We start from the raw sequence: 21,005 nt of genomic DNA on the forward strand, positions 1-21,005 counted from the left end.
AGTCAGACAGAGGGACCCATTTCACGGGTAAGGTAATGAAAGCGCTTTGTGGTCTTTTAGACATAAAGCAAAGGTTTCATGTGCCTTACCACCCTCAGTCAGCGGGCATCGTGGAGCGGATGAACCGGACCATAAAAACACGACTTTCTAAAGCACTACTGGAGAAAGGTTCCTCATGGGTAACCTCTCTACCAGCCGTGCTAATGGGAATCCGAGCTACTGAGGCTACCAGTACCGGTATCACCCCGTTCGAACTAATGACCGGACGCAAAATGCCCCTATGCCTGCCCAATGAACCCCTGGTGTCAGAACCGGTAAAGAACGCCATCGCCAGAGACCTATTTCTCCAACAGGTACAACTAAACCTGAAGGAGTTATTGCCTCATGCAGCAATACGGCTACACAGACCGTATCTACAGGGGGAAACACCAATGCCCTCTGTAGGAGAGCTGGTGATGGTGAAAATCTTCCGTCGGGCCGGCCCCTGGGATGCAAACTGGGAAGGACCCTATCAGGTCCTTGAAGTAATGGGTGACACCATGCTAAAGGTGCAAAGGCCGATGACAACCAAGAAAAAGTCACGTAGGCGACAGGGAGTTTTATGGATCCATATCGACCAGGCCAAGGCCACCCGAGCCTCCCCAATACAATAACATAACCCTCACACAGTAGGGTAAACGGGGGGGGGGGTTTGGTGGGTCGAGGGTGGATCCATGAAACTAATTACATACACATTGAATTAACAGATCACGGGAGGGAGACTCACCAAGGTTACGACTAGCCTGAAAAGATATAGAAATCCTCTGAACATGGCATATCCCCAACTTGTGGCACTGGTGGTAAGCATGATGATGGCGGGCTCAACCTCTTCGGGGGAGGGCCTGGGAGTTAATAATGATATGGCTGACATATCTATGAATAAACCCGGCCTTTTAATGGTGGAATGTTTGGAGGGCAAAATCCTGAAACCATACGAGAACTTTTCCTTTACACCAGGACAGTGGTATCTGTATGGTTTCCAGAGGGAGAGTTTTGCCCAAAGGTGTAATTCAACATTATACCCCTGTGGAGAATGTGTCTGCCATACAACATGATTTACTTGCCCTCTGCCTCAAAGAATTCAGACATTTTCGGGACTCTGACCCTACTCCTATGAGATCCTTAAGATGGGTGTCTAGGGACCCTCACCTGCATCCTTACAAACAAGTGGAAGCCAACACTACCACAGTATTGTGTACCAAGGAGGGGGTTCTGAGTCCCGAGGATGTCACGGGTGCAGAATATAGTGGCTGGTATATCCTTAAAGCTACCTTCATAAGGAGGGATAGCCAAGATGGGCTGAGGGTAAGGACATATTTTGACAGACCCATTCCGATAAAGGGCACCCTAAAAGCTTATTGTATGTTAAGAGATTCCCAGATGATTATCACTAGGGAATCCAGTTATGTTCAGGGACACGTGTCCACTGATTACATACGAACCAGTATAATGATGCTAAAGTTAAACTGCAGTAACTCTGGCCAGGTCCTATGGAATGACCAGAGTGGTCCGGTAAAACTGGAAGGCTTTTACCGAGCCACCGTTTTAAAAGTACGGACAGATGCCAAGGATCTAAGGTATGCTCAGTTAAAGGGATCTCCATCCATACGGTCTTTTATGATCACCATCATGAGAGACAAGTGCGTTCAGGAGGTGACTGGATATTATTTCATCACCTATGCCCACTGGGAACAAGATACCCAGATGGTAACCTTGGACACTAATCCCTGGAGATGGGATTTGGTGTGCAATGGAGTGGATACCCCTACAGTGGATGTATGGATGGACGGTACCCCTATGAATGAGGAATACCGGGGGAGGTATGTGTCTTCCGATTGGAAAGACCCGAGTGGCAGGGATATTAACTTTGACATCAATATAGATGGTTCGTTTAGATGGCCTTTTTGCGAGGCAGTAGATGAAGGGTGCTGGACCTTTACACAATGGGTCTATCTGTCTAAATCCAAACCCGTAGGAAAACTAGTGCTACAGGTTGGAGAAAGTGACCAATGGTATCCGTTCAAAGGTAGAGGGCAAGTTTGTGTAACCGTGGTGAGGATCCCCTATGAAGCAACAGGTCTCCAACCTGTAAAAATGCATTTAGACTCTTGCAACGCCCCTATCCATCAATTGGCAGATCCTATAGCTCCTCAACTGTCATCCCCATGGAAGATCATCACGGGGACAAAATTCGTCCTTTTTACTTGGAGAATTTCCGTAGATGACTTCCGAGTCGACCAATGGGATCACAGATGTGGGGAGTTTGTGAGGAACCAAATTGACATGATAAGAGGTTGGATAGAGGCGGGGCAAGAGGTAAGAAAGGATGATCTCATACACAGGAATCAAAGGAGTAAAAGAGATCTGATAGCCATGGGATTAGGCGGAGGTGCATTGGGAGTGGGCGCCCTGAACACTATGGATATGGAAGTCCTGAGAGGTAAACTTGGGGATGTTGCGCGACACGCCGGAGAAGGATTCGAGACCCAGCTTGATGTAAACCACGTCTTAGAGGGTTTGCAGCATTCGCACATAGATGCCACTACCTCTCCATCTTCTGCTTTACGAGAGAAGTTTAGAAGGTTAGTTGTGGGTCTCTTGGAAGAACAGGATAGAGCTCAGCTCGCCCTGGCGTGTACGCAAGTCCAGAGTGAACTCTCAGGCAACCTTAAACATATTGTATCATCGTTGTACGGCGGCCATTTTCCATTTAACCTCCGCCAACGGGTAAGTCCTCTTATATCTCCTTTTGCAGCCAATCACACCAACTGGTGGGTAGTACAGTGGCACGGCTGTAGGAATCTCACTTGCACTGCGTCATCCTTGGCTCCGGTATCTGGTCATCTTAGACAGGGTTACAGTGCAGTTAACCTAGGGATTGTCATAAATAACCAGACGGTGCTTCATCCACAGCTCCCCTCGGGCGTTCTAACCTATGAGGGAGGCCATCCTTATCTGTTAGACACAGAGGGATGCTGGAAGAAAGAGGATGCCATCCTCTGTCAAGGTGGTCAGGATCGGGTGTTAAGACACCAGTGCTGGAGCACCGAGGGGTCCTGTGAGATGAAGGCCAGCCCAATGCCCTCCTCCCCTAAATACTTGGGGCAAGGGTATTGGTGCTGGTACCAGAGGCAAAATATGTCTTACACCATTTATGGAACTAATTGCACCGAGAGAGGAGAACTCCTCCCTGGAGCGTATTGCACCCTTAGTCCCGTCCTAGGTTTAGATGTCGCAGAGCTACAAGGAAGGACACCAATCACCCCGGAGAAGAGACTCGACATCCGCCCTGACGTTCCGGTGAGACTCCAGAAGATTCCTCTGGGTTTTGGGATAGAGCTCAAACACCTCCTACTAGACTTCAGCCAAGAAAACGAAATACTTCAAAATCTTCGAGAAACTGAGAAACGGGCCACCATCCAACTGACCCACGACAAGAACAAAATAACGGCAATCACTACCGCCTTGGACAAAGACTCCAAAGTTTCCTGGTGGGAAAGCCTGTTCGGCTACAGCCCCAAGGCAACATCCTTCTTTAATCTATTGATACACCCGGTGATAGTTCTTCTGGTTCTGGTAATCATCATGTACACGGGACTGTGTCTAATCTACAGGAGGGTCAAGAGACTTGCGGACCAACTAAACCAGAACCAGACAGAGCTTCATGAAGTCAATCGTAGGAGGCTCAGGACTTAGCTCCAACAAAGTCCTGAAGCCAGAGACTGAATGGACATACTGTTTCCTATGAGGATCGGGATGAAAATCCAAAGGACATTCTGTAACCTCATAGCATTATATATATATGTGTGTTATAATATAGTAGAGTTTCATATAAGGGTTCGGGATGTATCCTAGGCCACTCTGTAACCGTTATACTGTGTATAGATTCATATTGATGATAAGCCTGTGAGTTCCTTGTGTGCCCGTGGAGGCTCTGGGTGCAATTGTGCGACGGCCATACTACATTATGGTTGAACGCACACTTGCATCCTATAGTCATTTCCCAATGACACGGAAGTCTGTTAACTACCGGCATCTTTGGAGGTGTAGAAAGATAGGCCAGGTTGCTGGAGCCTCTATGGGTACACACTAAATTGAATTAGGCTGTATGGGGAGGGATGGGACCTGTTTGCGTGAGTGGGGAAGAATAGATTCCCTAGGGTCAGGCCCCTCATTACCAAAGCATTTGCCACTTTAACATCGACAATGGTGACTTTTTGTAAGGGTTGGACTGAATGGTGGTAGTGCGGGGTTCCTTCCCGCGGTTAGAATTTAGGTACTATGACATCACCCCGCACCAGTAACTCTGTCCTGCCTTATAAATATCTACGTATCTGTCCATGGGAGAACCTCTCGAACAACTAAGTCTTCAATCAAGATAATTTAAAAGGCCAACCTACAGCCGTCAGTACCCCAGAAGGAGGTGCTACATAAGGGTAAAGTCATTCCAGAATCATTGGGAGTGACTGACACCGAAGGACTGGCACTGACATTGCGGGGGACTGACGCCGGGAAAGCAACACTGGTAAAGAGAAAGAAAAGACCATACACGGTCGCTGAGTGGAGTGATCAAAAGACTGCAAGGGTGAAGCCGTTCCGGAGTTTGGGAGTGGCTGTCACCTGAAGATCATAAGATACCAAGAAAGTTATCCAAGGAGACGAAGATGGTGTATTCGGTGGATGGAGACCTTTTAATGAGAGGCAGGATGGAGATGTTATACACGATGAGTGATGTCTAGGTACCTAAGAGTCAGATTACTTTAGTCCTCCCTGAACTGTCACCAAGGCTACGATTGAGGAGGCAAATGCCTCCCAACCCTTCCCCCAAAATGTTTATTGTCGTATTCCCGACAACAGGGGGATTGTTGAGGGAAATGTCATATTTAAATATATATGTATGTATGCCTTGACATATATACATATACAGACGTGGACAAAATTGTTGGTACCCTTTGGTCAATGAAAGAAAAAGTCACAATGGTCACAGAAATAACTTTAATCTGACAAAAGTAATAATAAATTAAAATTCTATAAATGTTAACCAATGAAAGTCAGACATTGTTTTTCAACCATGCTTCAACAGAATTATGTAAAAAAATAAACTCATGAAACAGGCATGGACAAAAATGATGGTACCCCTAGAAAACACAGAACATAATGTGACCAAAGGGACATGTTAATTCAAGGTGTGTCCACTAATTAGCATCACAGGTGTCTACAACCTTGTAATCAGCCATTGGGCCTATATATATGGCTCCAGGTAATCACTGTGTTGTTTGGTGATATGGTGTGTACCACACTCGACATGGACCAGAGGAAGCAAAGGAAAGAGCTGTCTCAAGAGATCAGAAAGAAAATTATAGACAAGCATGTTAAAGGTAAAGGCTATAAGACCATCTCCAAGCAACTAGATGTTCCTGTGAGTACAGTTGCACATATTATTCATAAGTTTAAGATCCATGGGACTGTAGCCAACCTCCCTGGACGTGGCCGCAGGAGGAAAATTGATGACAAATCTAAGAGACGGATAATCCGAATGGTAACAAAAGAGCCTAGAAAGACTTCTAAAGAGATTCAAGGTGAACTTCATGCTCAAGGAACATCAGTGTCAGATCGCACCATCCGTCGTTGTTTGAGCCAAAGTGGACTACATGGGAGACGACCAAGGAGGACACCATTGTTGAAAACGAATCATAAAAAAGCAAGACTGGAATATGCCAAACTACATGTTGACAAGCCACAAAGCTTCTGGGAGAATGTCCTGTGGACAGATGAGACAAAAATCGAAGTTTTTGCCAAGGCACATCAGCTGTATGTTCACAGACGAAAAAATGAAGCATATCAAGAAAAGAACACTGTCCCTACTGTGAAACATGGAGGAGGCTCTGTTATGTTCTGGGGCTGCTTTGCTGCGTCTGGCACAGGGTGTCTTGAATCTGTGCAGGGTACAATGAAATCTCAAGACTATCAAGGAATTCTAGAGAGAAATGTACTAGCCAGTGTCAGAAAGCTTGGTCTCAGTCGCAGGTCATGGGTCTTGCAACAGGACAATGACCCAAAACACACCGCTAAAAACACCCAAGAATGGCTAAGAGGAAAAAATTGGACTATTCTAAAGTGGCCTTCTATGAGCCCTGACCTCAATCCTATTGAGCATCTTTGGAAGGAGCTGAAACATGCAGTCTGGAAAAGGCACCCTTCAAACCGGACACAACTGGAGCAGTTTGCTCATGAGGAGTGGGCCAAAATACCTGCTGAGAGGTGCAGATGTCTCATTGACAGTTACAGGAAGCGTTTGATTGCAGTGATTGCCTCAAAAGGTTGCGCAACAAAATATTAAGTTAGGGGTACCATCATTTTTGTCCATGCCTGTTTCATGAGTTTATTTTTTTACATAATTCTGTTGAAGCATGGTTGAAAAACAATGTCTGACTTTCATTGGTTAACATTTATAGAATTTTAATTTATTATTACTTTTGTCAGATTAAAGTTATTTCTGTGACCATTGTGACTTTTTCTTTCATTGACCAAAGGGTACCAACAATTTTGTCCACGTCTGTATATTAGCCCTTGTCCATGGGCTCGTCCGGGTGGGATCTGTGGATATGCACGGAGATGTATATAGGCCCCTTTTCGGCCTGCATCTCCGTGTATATGTACAGATACAGGTATGGATGGGCTTAATATTTGTGCCCTGTGTATAGCTGTATATTCATGGATGTGCCCCAAACATCAATGAATATACACCTATGTATTTATATAATATATATATATGTATATAGATATATATATATATATATGTGTATGGATGTGCCCCAAGCATCCATACACATATAGTATCAGACAATATGTGACCCCCCCCCCCTCCTCCTGCATCCCTGCAGGGGATGAGGAAGGTCACCAGCTGGCTGGACAATCATGTCCAGCCTCTGGTGACATCAAAAGGCATGGGATCAATAGAGATCCGATGCCTTTTGGTATTTAACTATCCCCAGCTGCTGGGGATAGTTAACATAACAGAGAGAGGGAAACAAACATCCCTCCCTCTGTTATCTGCATACCTCCGGCGCAATAATTATCGCGCTGCGAGGTATGCAGGGGACTACAGGCGGAGGATCAAAGGAATCCTCCGCCTAGAAGCGCGGGCCGGCGCGGTGACGTCATATCACCGCGCCGGCCCACGTGTTCGGGCCGACGGCGCGCATGCGCGCCGCGGGACGGGCCGCCTCGGGAGCGAGCGCTGCTGGACTTAAATAGTCCAGCAGCGCTACGCTGCAGTAGTCAGGTGGGCCACCCCAGCAGGAGAATCATCCCCGGACAAACGAGCCCCCCCTGGACAACGAGCAAGAGAAACCATAAGTATCAACCCCCCCTCTATACCACCAACGATAATCCTCCCTCCTATACCCTACCTACACCCCCTATATAATCCTCCCTCCTATACCATACCTACACCCCCTATATAATCCACCCTCCTATACCCTACCGACCCCCCTATACCACCAACGCTAAACCACCCTCCTATACCCTACCTACCCCCCTATAAACCCTCCTAACCCTATAGACTACCCTACACTCCCTTATTTCCCCCCATACCTTGTTGCCCTCCCATAATATACCCTCATCTCTTATACCCCTGGTAACCCTCATTTTCCCTTGACCCAGGTCCTGTTATCCCCGATATTAACGTCCCCTGTTCCCCGGTGTCTTTACCCCCGCAACTGTCCTGCTTACCCCAGCAGCACAGTTTATGTAATAACCCCTGATTCGCCCCCTTAGGGATAGTATATAGGCAGGCTTGGGTGGGCGACCGTTAAGGTGTATGAATGTGTATGGTCATTGATACTAGGTAGATCTTGGGGTGGATTTGGGACTGTGTTAGTGTAGTCAGTGCCGTGTTAGTGTATTGTATTAGTGTGTGTATCCATATTATTGTGCATTGTTATAACAATATATATCTATCCATCTGTTTATAGATATATATAGTTATAAACCTATTATTCCTTTATAATTACAAGGAATCGCTGCTGTGGAGGTAGCATATTGTTGGCACTGTATTACTTGTGTATTAATAAATACTGTGTCATTTGTATCTATTGTATAATGTGTGAGTACTAGCGGTAGTCAGTAAGGCGCATGCAGTAAGAGTAGTTGGTGATTAGACTAAGGTAATCAGCTGTAAATTGTTGTTCTTAAGGCATAAATAGGCGGAGTCATCACCCGACGATTACGCCTATTTATGAATATTAATTATTGATATTTGCATAAATATCAATAATTAATATCCCCTTTAACAATATGAATATATTGACAATGCCAGTACTGATTGGACAGAGTATGCAGGGACACCCTCCCTCCCTAAGGTCTCTTTCACACGAGCGGCTGCCGCGCAGGTAATCCGCTGCGTGAAAGAGGGCCAAGTCCCGTTCCGGACAGCAGAGACATGGGGCATTAACATGATTAATAATGCTCCGTGCCTCTCGGTGATCTTTTTACTACAAAATAAAGTTGTCACCGTGATTTTGTAGTAAAAAGATCACAGAGAGGCACGGAGCATTATCAATCATGTTACTGCTCCGTGTCTCTGCTGTCTGGAACGGGGCTTGACTGTCTTTCACGCAGCGGATTAGCATGGCATTCACTCATGTGAAAGACCTAACTGGTAATGCCTAATTATTAATGCATTCATAAGTTTCTAGGAAGAATAACCAAGAAACCTCATGTGTAGAGTTAAAAGAAAAGATACTCTAGAATTGTTAGATTTGTATGTGCCAACTGACACGTCAGAGCTGATAGATCCTTTGTAACTACCCTAGACAATTATGGCTGATGATGCTCTACAGCAGCACTTATTTGTTATTAACCTGTTTTTAGAGGGAACACTTTAGAGTGTCACTCATTAGCTACAATGGCTTCAAGGGATCATTGCACAATTTCAGTGCATCTCTGTCAAGTATTCCTTCTCAGCTACCCTCCCTTTCTCCAGCAACTGGTGGGAAAGAACCTCAGTTTGAGAAGCAGTGCTTTAGACGAGTAATATTCTGGCATCAATAGTGTGCAAACCACATTCTTGCTATAGGAGACACCTATAGTATACTTTTGCAGTACACAAGACAATGAGATGAATGAAAAAGAAAATGTTTTCGTTATACAGCCTAAAGACAAAAAAGATGCTTATGTCTTCAACCAAACTCTTAGGTAGTTGCTGAATCGCAGTGATCTGACATAGTACTAGGCTCTGTATAATAACTTTAATAAGATGTCCTACTACTCATAATAATCTTCCCACTAACTAGAATAGATCAGAATTACGTTTGAAACATTAGCCATTCTAACATAAAATTCCCAGCAGGCACAGTCAGCAGAATCCGGGCACTATTCACGGCAGCCTGGATTCTGTATATGGCATTCTCATAAGACTATTGACTGCTGTAAACTGCCTGGTGTCATGTACAGACTAGCTGTGGGGAAAGCGATCACCAGCCAGTGTGGAGTGTGCAGTTTCCCATTACAGTGAAGCTCTGTTCTGATGTGTCTTAAAGGGGTTGTCCAGGTTCAGAGCTGAACCCGGACATATCCCCATTTTCACCCAGGCAGCCCCCCTGACAAGAGCAAACATTTCAAACTCCGATGCTCTCCTTTGTCCTGCGCTGAATCGCGCAGGAAAAAGGCATTTTCAGGAGAATCTGACATACCGGGCTCTCCTTAGGGCTGCCAGATGGAGGCTTCTGCCCAGCAGTGAGCCTGGTGACCGCACCGGCACTGATGAGTGGGCTTTAGCTCTGCCCGAGCCTGTAAAACAACTAGGGCAGTGCTAAAGCCGGCCCATCAGATCCGGTGACGTCACGGAATACACTGCTGGGCGGAAGCTAACTTCAGGGGGGCTGCCTGGGTGAAAGTATAGGCATGTCCAGGTTCAGATCTGAACCTGGACAACCCCTTTAACTAAACCTGTATGACTGCAAAGATTGCACATCATAAATCAATTATATTTAGATGATGGCAATGTCTACTTTTTACCTTTGATGCTCTTCTCTACTGCTGTGGACTTTTGCATCATTTTAGACCATTTTATAGCTCTTCTTGTAAGGACCGTCATGTATCGGGAATAAAAATCTTCATAAGAAACATAATCAAATCCGTCTGGTCTTTCAAATCCATAAGCATCGACCCTGGTATGGGAACAAATGGTATTAATACAAAAGAGCAATAGAAAACTAGACTTACAGTCCACTGCGGGAATTACGCACCGTGTGCGAGTGTGATCCTCCGCTCTGAACTTGCAGGAGCGCACTGTGTTATCATGATTTATAATGCTGTGTGCCTCTGTTTGACCTTACTTCTACAGGATCATAGGGATATAAAACTGGCAGTATGATTTTGTATCAGTAAGGCGATACAGAGACACCTAGCATTATAAATCATGATAATGCCGTGCCCCTGCAAGTCTAAAAAGGAGGATCACGCTCACACACGGAGCACGATTCCCGCAATGGATTCACTCGTGTGAAACAGTCCTTTAAAGGGGTTGTTTCCTGACAAATATTCAACATTTTCAATACTTTTGTAATTGAATGTAATAAAAAATGTAGTATAGCCACCAATTTATTCCCTGAAATGTATACGTATAGCATAACCTGCTTTTTTTTTTCCTTACTTCTCAATCCACCTTACTGAGGTGGTCGCACATGATCAGTTTAAATCTTCAAGTGTCGCCAGACATATCTTCTGTTAGAAGCTGTGGCAGTTACTGGGAAAGAGCTACAGTAGAAAGGACATACCCCCTGAGCTGCCAGCCTGAAGACAATCCAGGAGAGCAATTGAAACAATGAATGGGGAGATCTCTGGACCCATTTGAGGAACACAGCTAGTTCTAGCTTTTTCATAAAAAGATTGTCATGTACTATATGATGTCTGATTTTCAGACGTTATATAGTATATGTGTTACCTTTTTAACTAGTAATATGCACAGTACCTATTTAGGCTTTATGATCAGTGTTTGTGGTTGTAATTCTGGGTTTAATTACAACACATAGCTATTCCATGTTCATGCACCCAAAGGCAATCTGTGCAGAAAGTTACTGTAAATATAACATTCACATTGGATCTTCAGTACCAGGCCCTTATTAATGGACCTTGTAAATTTAGGGAAAATGTTGATCTATACTGTATATGGATGATATTACAGTACAGAAAGAGGTAGAGAAACTGCAAGGCTGCAATACCATGTGCACCTACTTGTACAGTGGCACACAAGGTCCGTATTAAAGGGAACCTGTCAGCTCTGAAACACTCCCCAAACTAAAGTAAGCAGTGAATATTGAGAGTGAAGCAGAGTCTGCTTATGTAATTATTATCTTCATATTCACTTGCGTTCCAATGCTGTGCTCCATCAAACCAAAATGTATTGAGAGTCCTCTCCATTAGGTGCATGAGCTCAGGAGTCCTCTCAATGCATTTTACTGCTGGTTTGTGGGAGCAGATTTGGAGTGCAAGAGAGTATGAAGATACAAATTACATAACCTGACTCTGCATCACTTACACTATACATATACTCTAGTTCAGGGAGGGGGGGGGGGGGGGTCGGATCTGACATTCCCTTTAAAGAATAATTAAAGGGGCGTCATATTCTCCTCTAACAGTAATACTTCTAATGTAATGCAAGTCACAGCTAAGGCAGACAGACAGACAGTATAAGCCCACAGATTTTGGGTGCTATATTTGGGAATCAGGTGTGTCCATGAAGCCTTAGTCAAAGTTAGGTAGCAGCCTTCAAGGCATGTCATAGATTCTCCATTGACTAGGCCAATAACGGAAACCAGCAGATAGGTTTTTGACCTAATGGTCCTTTTTTAGGCTGAAAATATACAAATACTGACTACCATTTTACTGTCAGTATCATGAAACTCTGAATAACCGGATCAAGTATCTGCCGTTTCCCCATTTCTAGTTCCAGCTATTTCAGTTGGAAACTTGGTTGCAAATTTTGTTGGAGACTATCCCATGGCCTAGGTCTCTCTTATAGGGTTCCATCTTCCTGCATTGGATCAGCAGGGCAAACCAATGCTGTACTCCTACCACGGCATCCGTCCAGTCTTGGTGGTTGTGCACAGTGTAACACTTGCTTTCTGGCTGCCTTTTTGTGCCCAACCTAAGAGCACCGCGCTCCAATCTGTTCCTCAGCCAGTCCTCTGTCTTGGACTGTACACGGTTCTCTCTCAACATCATCAGCAGGAGACCCAAACTCTTTACAGGGGATGGTGCTTAGAAGACGGCTGTACTCATCAGGACTCCCCTGCCCCTGCACAGACTGTATCACCACCAGTCAGGCATATCCCATGTAGAATACCAGCACCAGCACAGTAATGGTTTGGGCTCCTCTGTTTTCCAATATGTTTTTAGCATATCCACCTTCCCCCATCCCACTGCAATCAGATCACTTCTTTTTGTTTCTATCTTGCTCTAGAACATTTTTTATGCATGAGGACCATTGTCCACTGAGACAACACCTCAGTAATAAATATCAGCACTTCAGAGGCCTGAAAGGCTGGCCTGTGTGTGGTCCTTCATCTTACTAAACCTTTCCCTAAAGCAGTACACACTGATGGGACTAAGGACAAGAAATTTATCACCAGGAGATTTTTAAGTCAGTTTTGGAGAACACATGGGACACATTTATCATCTCCCTTGTGCCTGAAAAGTGGCAAACTGCGTTTGGGACTTTTTCTCAATTGACGTATCTCTAGGCTTTTACACCGCCCTTGACACTTTCCTTAAAGGGGTGTGGCAAGAGCGGGAAGGGGGTCAGAAATCTACTGTAGACTTCTGTTTAGGCGCACGGACTGCAGGAGGAGGCCCCTAATTTATGAGAAGCCGTGCACCTCGTCATAGATTAGACACATCCTTAGTTCGCATCTCTTCCTGTGTTGTTGCAATTTGTGCCAAATTTATCAAGGGATAGAGGCTGCCCATCCACCTAGCGGTCTACATCACTTTAATATGCATGTTCTGAACGTGCTCCAGTGAGACTTCAGGGTCAGGTGCTAATTGTATCCACTGCCTCGTCTGTTACAGCAGTGCGGGCGTGGCATAGACAGGGAGCGGAGCCTTTGGGTGCAACGGTACCACCCTTGTTGCACTTAAGGGGTGATTTGATATTATATAAAGCCATACCAGAAATATCATCAGACTCTGCAGACAACACCAATATACAGGTGCTGACGTTTGATGCGATGACAGATATTCTTTAAGTCTAACACTTCTGTCACTGATGTTAATATATACCCCACCCCTTTACTAGAGTTACATTGAGACCATTTTTGAAACCTTTTATAAAGCCACAGTAGATAAATCTGTGTTAAATCAGCCAAACAGGCTAAGTGTCCATTCACACGTCCGCAAAATGGGTCCCCAGCCGCAAAAAAAAAAAAATAGAACATGTCCTATTCTTGTTCGCAATTGCGGACAAGAAAAGGTATTTTCTATGGGAGTGCGGAACGCACATTGCCGGTGTCCGTGTTTTGCGGATCCGCAAAAACACATACGGACGTGTGAATGGACCCTAACCATGCTAACCAGAAAGTATTTAAAGGAAACCAGGAAGTAGTGTTCTAAGCCAAAAGAAAATGTAATATGCTGTGGGCTTAAAGGATAGGGGATAACTGGCTGATCACTGGGAATCCATCCACCAGCGATCAAGAGTTCCCCCAATCTGATGGAGCAGCAGGTCGTGCAAGCACACTGTCCCTCCATTCATTCTCTATGGTAGCAGAGATAGCACGAATGTGAAAAACATCAAACCCTTTTGCATTAAAGTTTGATGAGAATTTAGCTATGAGTGTTTATGAACTGTCAGGAGTTCAGTGATAAGACTACAGGTGGAGCTGTCAGAGCATCCCCCTGACCGATTCACTGCACAGCAGAAAACAAAAAATTGTCTGGTGAAAGCTGTAGAACAAACACTGTTGAAAATTTTTAATAAAGAAAAAAAATAAAAAAATTACGGTAAGCCTAAAATGAGTCAAATGCAATGATAAAAGAAAGTACAATTTTATGCTTTCTCCAGCGCCGTTTTCTGCAGCGCTTCTGCCACTGCATCGGTGATACCACTGTAGCCAATCACTGTCCTCAGTGTTAGACCAGGAGGATAGTGATAGGCTGTAGCAGTTACGTGCCATATACCAGCATGTCCCTGCAGTGGCAGGAGGACCAGACCAATGCCGCAGAGACCAGCAGAAGATGAGGTTTTATTTTTTGTTATTTTAGGCTATTGGAAGGCTTATCTAAGATTTGTAATTATCTTGGGCAACCCCTTTAATGATGCTATCCCAACAAATCTGTGTTTTTTTTTCCTGGACTGAGATGCTAGTTCTATACAACATTACATCCTGTAGCTACAATGCAGGTTCCCAACAATTATCCCCTGCCCGTCATTGGGAGTTACGTCAGCTCTGTGGACGAGTCCTGATACTGAACAGACGTAATGAAAGCGGCAATGACTAAATAAATACTGGCTGCACAATAACAGGTCCTGCAGGCATAAAAGGGTGTGACAAGGCCTCTCCTCACATACGTATGAACCAGGAAACCGCCCAACCTGCCATAGCACACAGCATGCAGCTTCACCATAGGAACGTAATGGCATTACCTGGGTATCCGGTCCTTCGCAGACTCATTATTTGTGTCCATGGAGTAGAGTATTCAGGAGGGCACAGGTCCAGATTACTAGAAGATACAAGGAGAGCTTAGTACTATATCCGTCATGGTGGTCTTGATCTAGATGCACCTATAGCACACAGTGTGGTGACGGTGTCCATGTCTCGCAATCCATATAATGAGAAACCTGGGTAATGGTGGTCCTAATGGAAACCATATATTTTGGTAACCGTCCACACACGCGTCTTCCGTGCAAAATAAACACCACCTCCAAACAGCCTTCCCCATTCATTTTAAAGGGAAGCAGAACCTGATTTCTTTTTTTTTCCCCCACATGGAAAAACAAAAAAAGTAAGGAAAAAAGACGCAGCATGCCCTATCTTGGTGCGGAATCCGTGTGCAGTCTTGCATTGAAATGAATGGGAAGCAGCAAAAAAGGAAAGCAGAAATATACCCCCCCCAAAAAAAGCTCATAAAACTGTGATAAAACATAAAAGTTGCTTTTAAAATCAGCGTGGAGATATTTTTTTTTGGCATTACACAAGGATGTGACTGGTTAGATGTAGTACGCCATTCCATCACGCCGAGGACAAGTAGCACCTAAACGTCAGGCTCGCCTGTCACATCACACCGCCACACAATACATCCATGCTATACGGATTACTGATATGTTGCCCAGTCTGTTCGGGGCCCATAATGTACTTCCTATGTAAGGCCTCATGCACACAAACGTATTTTGTTTCTGTCTGCGTTCCATTTATTTATTTTTGCGGATAGGATGTGGACCCAGTCATTTCAATGGGTCCGCAAAAAATGCAGACAGCACACCGTGTGCTGTCCGCATCATCCGTTCCGTAGCCCTGCAAAAGAGATAGAACGAGTCCTATTCTTGTCCGTTTTGCAGACAAGGATAGGAATTGTTACAATTTTTCACAGCAAAGGATGAAATCTGCAAAAAACAACTAATATCCAGCAGATTTCCAACATCTGCACCGCGCTGTGTAGATTCAGCTTAACAATAAATAAATAAAAAAATCGTATCTATTTAGCCGGTACTATATACAAGAAAACCAGCTCCGAAAACCCACCCGTAATATGCATCGTGTGCATGTACCCTAAAAGTCACTTGTACGAAGGGCAGCGCCGACACATGGCGACCGCTGCTCAAAGGGCGAAACACATGATAGAATTAATAATCTAAAAAATATATAATATATATATATATATATATATATATATATATATATATACACATACACACACACACACAGCAGAGAACAGGTTAAAGGAAAGGGTAGTTATTTGTTTGTGACAATGAGAGCAAAACACAAAATATAAGGAGTCAACTGGGAGATTTAACCCTTTCTGTGCAGATGAGAAGTGTATAGAAATTCACTGGTCAAAATTCAGAGCTTGTAAATATATATATATATATATATATATATATCTCAATATATACACACACACACACACACACACAAACAGCTCTCTCAGCCACTTTAGGCTATGTCATTTCTTCTCTCCACATAGGGTTAATAAAAGTGACATAGTAGAAAGTAACACTAGCCGAGCGCCCCAGATAAAAGCCGCACCGTGAGCTCCGGCGGCCCCAGGATTACCAGCGGCTTCGCACCTGTCCTCACACAAGTTCCCAGCCCACCGACAACAGATAAAGTTTTACCTGACGGGAAACGCGGCGCTACCGCTGCCCCACTGCCACATCCATGTCCCAGGACCCGCACTTCTACCCCGTTCGGTTACCGCACTGTCCTCTTCACAACGCCGAGTGTCAATCATCCGTGTGGGGGCGGGGCCTGCAGTCTGGGAGAGGAGGCGGGAGAAGCTATAATAAGCGCTGAGCTGTAGGACAGGTTGTAATGGCGATGTGTGAAGTGGTGTGTACGGGCGGCATGAAGACTGACCTTTGGACAGTGAATAGCCTACTGCCTGGTTTATTACTGCCTATCAGCAGAGTTTTTCTATTTTCTGGACAACTTTTGTGAACAAATTGTAAAACCATAACGAATGTTGAAGATTATAAGTAATGCATGTCTACAGCTCCATATACTGAGGAGAGCTCACTGTCAGCCTTTAGGCTACATGCACACCACCGTCCTCAAATTGCGGATCCGCAAAACACGGATGCCGCCCATGTGCGTTTTGCAATTTAAGGAATGGAACAGGTGCTCATAATAGAAATGCCTATTGTCTGCAAAACAGATAAGAATAGGACATGTTCTATTTTTTTGTGCGGGGCCACGGAACAGAGCAATGGATGTGGACCGCACACGGAGTGCTGTCCGTATCTTTTGTGGCCCTATTCAAGTGAATGGGTCCGCATCTGACCCAAACAGTCGTGTGAATGAGACCTTACTGTGAGCTGTAACATGATGATAATTACCACCAAAATAATCTAGTCAAGTACCATCAACCTAAAAAAAAAAAAAATCACAGCGATATCACCGTTTGCTCCTTTGTCTCATTCTCACAACCAAAAACGACCGTCAGAAGTACAATCAGGAAATCCTTGGTGTAGTGTGCGTCAATGTGTGCGCAATTCCTCCAAAATAACGCCACAGAGCCATTCTCAAGTAGGATCCAAAAATGTGCCTGCTTCTAACAGCTAGGCAAGGTTTATTCATAGCAGAAGATGGAAGGCGGTCTTACAATCATGACCAATGGGGAGACAGGTGATTGGCTGGAAGGCGGTCTTACAATCATGACCAATGGGGAGACAGGTCATTGGCTGGAAGGCAGTCTTACAATCATGACCACTGGGGAGACAGGTGATTTGCTGGAAGGCGGTCTTACAATCATGACCAATGGGGAGACAGGTGATTGGCTGGAAGGCGGTCTTACAATCATGACCAATGGGGAGACAGGTGATTGGCTGGAAGGCGGTCTTACAATCATGACCAATGGGGAGACAGGTGATTGGCTGAAAGGCGGTCTTACAATCATGACCACTGGGGAGACAGGTGATTGGCTGGAAGGCGGTCTTACAATCATGACCACTGGGGAGACAGGTTATGGTATGAAGTGATTGGCTGGCGAAGATGTGAATGATCGCGCGAACATAAGTTCGCACACTTATTCGCGCCCTTTTCCTTGCCGTGCTTATCCTCGCAGATTAAGAAACCTTTGTTCGACGGTCCCCATCCCTCCCGCCTCAGCCGGCGCCATGACACTGGTATCCTGCAGTAATACCAGGCCGGGCACAAATCAGCTACAGGTCGGGACGACCAGACCATCGTGCAAAAGTTTCTGCGCATCTCCATAGGATAGATGGCGACCATACGGCGAACAATAATTTTTCCACAACAACTGACACGTCTGTTTTTTTCCCGGACACAGGAAAAAAGTCACCTATTTTTACGGACTGTCCAGAAATTTCTGGACGGTTGGAAACCCTGTTTTTTTCCTTTTCCCACAACAGCCGCACCACAGAGATAGAGGATCCGCCCCCCAGGGACAGGAAACATGCAGAATAAAAAGTTGGAGCCTCTCTCCAACCTCAGTGGTTTCCTGTCCCTGGAGCGGGAGATCTGCAGTTTTCTCTTCAGGTACCGCTAGTCTGGAAGTCCTAGAAATGTTCTGGAGGGCTATGTGGTAATTCCTGCTGGGGTCTATCGACCATAGGAGCCCGGGGAGGGGGGTCCAGGACCCTCCATTCGGTTCCTGCAGCCAGTCCGTGGGCCCCTCCAGTGGAGTAAGGCCACGCAACGTTTGGAGCCCAGATCCATGGGTAAGAGGAAGCAGCCCCAGGGGGGGTATTGCGTTCCACCGCATGCAGCCCGGATCCATGGAGGGAGCATGTATTCCGGTGCATTCTGCGGCGTGCGGCTCAGACGAAGAAGAAGGAGCCTAGATCATGCAACCTCCATGGCTGTGAAATAAGGTACTCCTTATAATGATTGTACTTAGGTTATACAGCAAACATTTGTGTTATGTGCTTGATATGAATCTTGCTGAATGCCTCAGGGCCTGTTTGGGGCCTGGTTGTTGGCCTCGTGGCTTTGAGGCCTGGTTGTCGCCTTCGTGACCTATGGGGCCTGGTTGTCGCCTTCGTGACCTATGGGGCCTGGTTGTCGCCTTCGTGACCTATGGGGCCTGGTTGTCGCCTTCGTGACCTATGGGGCCTGGTTGTCGCCTTCGTGACCTATGGGGCCTGGTTGTCGCCTTCGTGACCTATGGGGCCTGGTTGTCGCCTTCGTGACCTATGGGGCCTGGTTGTCGCCTCCGTGGCTTTGGGGCCTGGTTGTCGCCTCCGTGGCTTTGGGGCCTGGTTGTCGCCTTCGTGACCTATGGGGCCTGGTTGTCGCCTCCGTGGCTTTGGGGCCTGGTTGTCGGCCTCCGTGGCTTTGGGGCCTGGTTGTCGGCCTTCGTGGCTTTGGGGCCTGGTTGTCGGCCTTCGTGGCTTTGGGGCCTGGTTGTCGGCCTTCGTGGCTTTGGGGCCTGGTTGTCGGCCTTCGTGGCTTTGGGGCCTGGTTGTCGGCCTTCGTGGCTTTGGGGCCTGGTTGTCGGCCTTCGTGGCTTTGGGGCCTGGTTGTCGGCCTTCGTGGCTTTGGGGCCTGGTTGTCGGCCTTCGTGGCTTTGGGGCCTGGTTGTCGGCCTTCGTGGCTTTGGGGCCTGGTTGTCGGCCTTCGTGGCTTTGGGGCCTGGTTGTCGGCCTTCGTGGCTTTGGGGCCTGGTTGTCGGCCTTCGTGGCTTTGGGGCCTGGTTGTCGGCCTTCGTGGCTTTGGGGCCTGGTTGTCGGCCTTCGTGGCTTTGGGGCCTGGTTGTCGGCCTTCGTGGCTTTGGGGCCTGGTTGTCGGCCTTCGTGGCTTTGGGGCCTGGTTGTCGGCCTTCAGGCCTTCCTAGTTGAACGTCTCTGTTGTTATGTTGTTTTTTTTCTGATTACTGATGCCTGTATGGCTAAACATCTTTGCATATATGCCTGCTTGGTTGAATGTCTTGCATTACTGTATACCTGCTTTGTTGAACACCTGATCGACTGAACGCCTGTTGCGTCTATGTCTAGTCAGCTGAATGCCTGTAGCATCTTTTTGCCTGGTCGGCTGTACGCCTCTAGTCGCATGAACGCCTGTTGCGTCTTACTTGGTTGGCTTGCACCTACAGCGTCTGACTGGTCGGCTGAACACCTGTAGCATTTATGCCTGGTCACCTAACGCCTGTAGAGTCTACGCCTGGTCAACCGAATGCTTGTATGCTTGTGAGACTCTGTCTGGCTGACTGCTTTGAGTCTATGGGTGGCTGCCTTTGAGCCTGTGCCTGTCTGGCTGCCTTTTGAGCCTGTGCCTGTCTGTCTGGCTGCCTTTGAGCCTGTGCCTGTCTGTCTGTCTGGCTGCCTTTGAGCCTGTGCCTGTCTGTCTGGCTGCCTTTGAGCCTGTGCCTGTCTCTCTGTCTGGCTGCCTTTGAGCATGTGCCTGTCTGTCTGGCTGCCTTTGAGCTTGTGCCTGTCTGTCTGGCTGCCTTTGAGCCTGTGCCTGTCTGTCTGTCTGGCTGCCTTTGAGCCTGTGCCTGTCTGGCTGCCTTTGAGCCTGTACCTGTCTCTCTGTCTGGCTGCCTTTGAGCATGTGCCTGTCTGTCTGGCTGCCTTTGAGCATGTGCCTGTCTGTCTGGCTGCCTTTGAGCTTGTGCCTGTCTGTCTGGCTACCTGTACCTGTCTGTCTGTCTGGCTGCCTTTGAGCCTGTACCTGTCTGTCTGTCTGGCTGCCTTTGAGCCTGTACCTGTCTGTCTGGCTGCCTTTGAGCCTGTACCTGTCTGTCTGTCTGGCTGCCTTTGAGCCTGTACCTGTCTGTCTGTCTGTCTGCCTTTGAGCCTGTACCTGTCTGTCTGTCTGGCTGCCTTTGAGCCTGTACCTGTCTGTCTGTCTGGCTGCCTTTGAGCCTGTACCTGTCTGTCTGTCTGGCTGCCTTTGAGCCTGTACCTGTCTGTCTGTCTGGCTGCCTTTGAGCCTGTACCTGTCTGTCTGTCTGGCTGCCTTTGAGCCTGTACCTGTCTGTCTGTCTGGCTGCCTTTGAGCCTGTACCTGTCTGTCTGTCTGGCTGCCTTTGAGCCTGTATCTGTCTGTCTGCCGTTGAGCCTGTACCTGTCTGTCTGGCTGCCGTTGAGCCTGTACCTGTCTGTCTGTCTGGCTGCCTGTGAGCCTGTACCTGTCTGTCTGGCTGCCTGTGAGCCTGTACCTGTCTGGCTGGCTGACTGCTATTGAGCCCGTACCTGTCTGTCTGGCTGCCTTTGAGCCTGTACCTACCTGTCTGGCTGCCTTTGAGCCTGTACCTACCTGTCTGGCTGCCTTTGAGCCTGTACC

The 21,005-nt window shown here is 46.6% G+C and overlaps 1 protein-coding gene across 3 annotated transcripts in view; it reads right to left on the minus strand.

Moving 5' to 3' along the window:
• Positions 1–16,493, minus strand: part of GRTP1 (growth hormone regulated TBC protein 1) — a 92,412-nt gene extending 75,919 nt beyond the window's left edge. For all 3 annotated transcript variants that reach the window (XM_044284773.1, XM_044284774.1, XM_044284772.1), the window contains exons 1-3: positions 16,376–16,493; positions 14,687–14,763; positions 10,060–10,211 (exon numbers count right to left, since the gene is read on the minus strand). In XM_044284773.1, coding sequence (XP_044140708.1) covers positions 10,060–10,211; positions 14,687–14,727 — 193 coding nt within the window. In that variant the 5' untranslated portion in view covers positions 14,728–14,763; positions 16,376–16,493. The remainder of the gene's footprint in view (positions 1–10,059; positions 10,212–14,686; positions 14,764–16,375) is intronic.
• Between the last annotated feature and the right edge of the window lie 4,512 nt (positions 16,494–21,005).

This window comes from Bufo gargarizans, chromosome 3, assembly GCF_014858855.1.
Source record: "Bufo gargarizans isolate SCDJY-AF-19 chromosome 3, ASM1485885v1, whole genome shotgun sequence".
Lineage (NCBI taxonomy): Eukaryota > Metazoa > Chordata > Amphibia > Anura > Bufonidae > Bufo > Bufo gargarizans.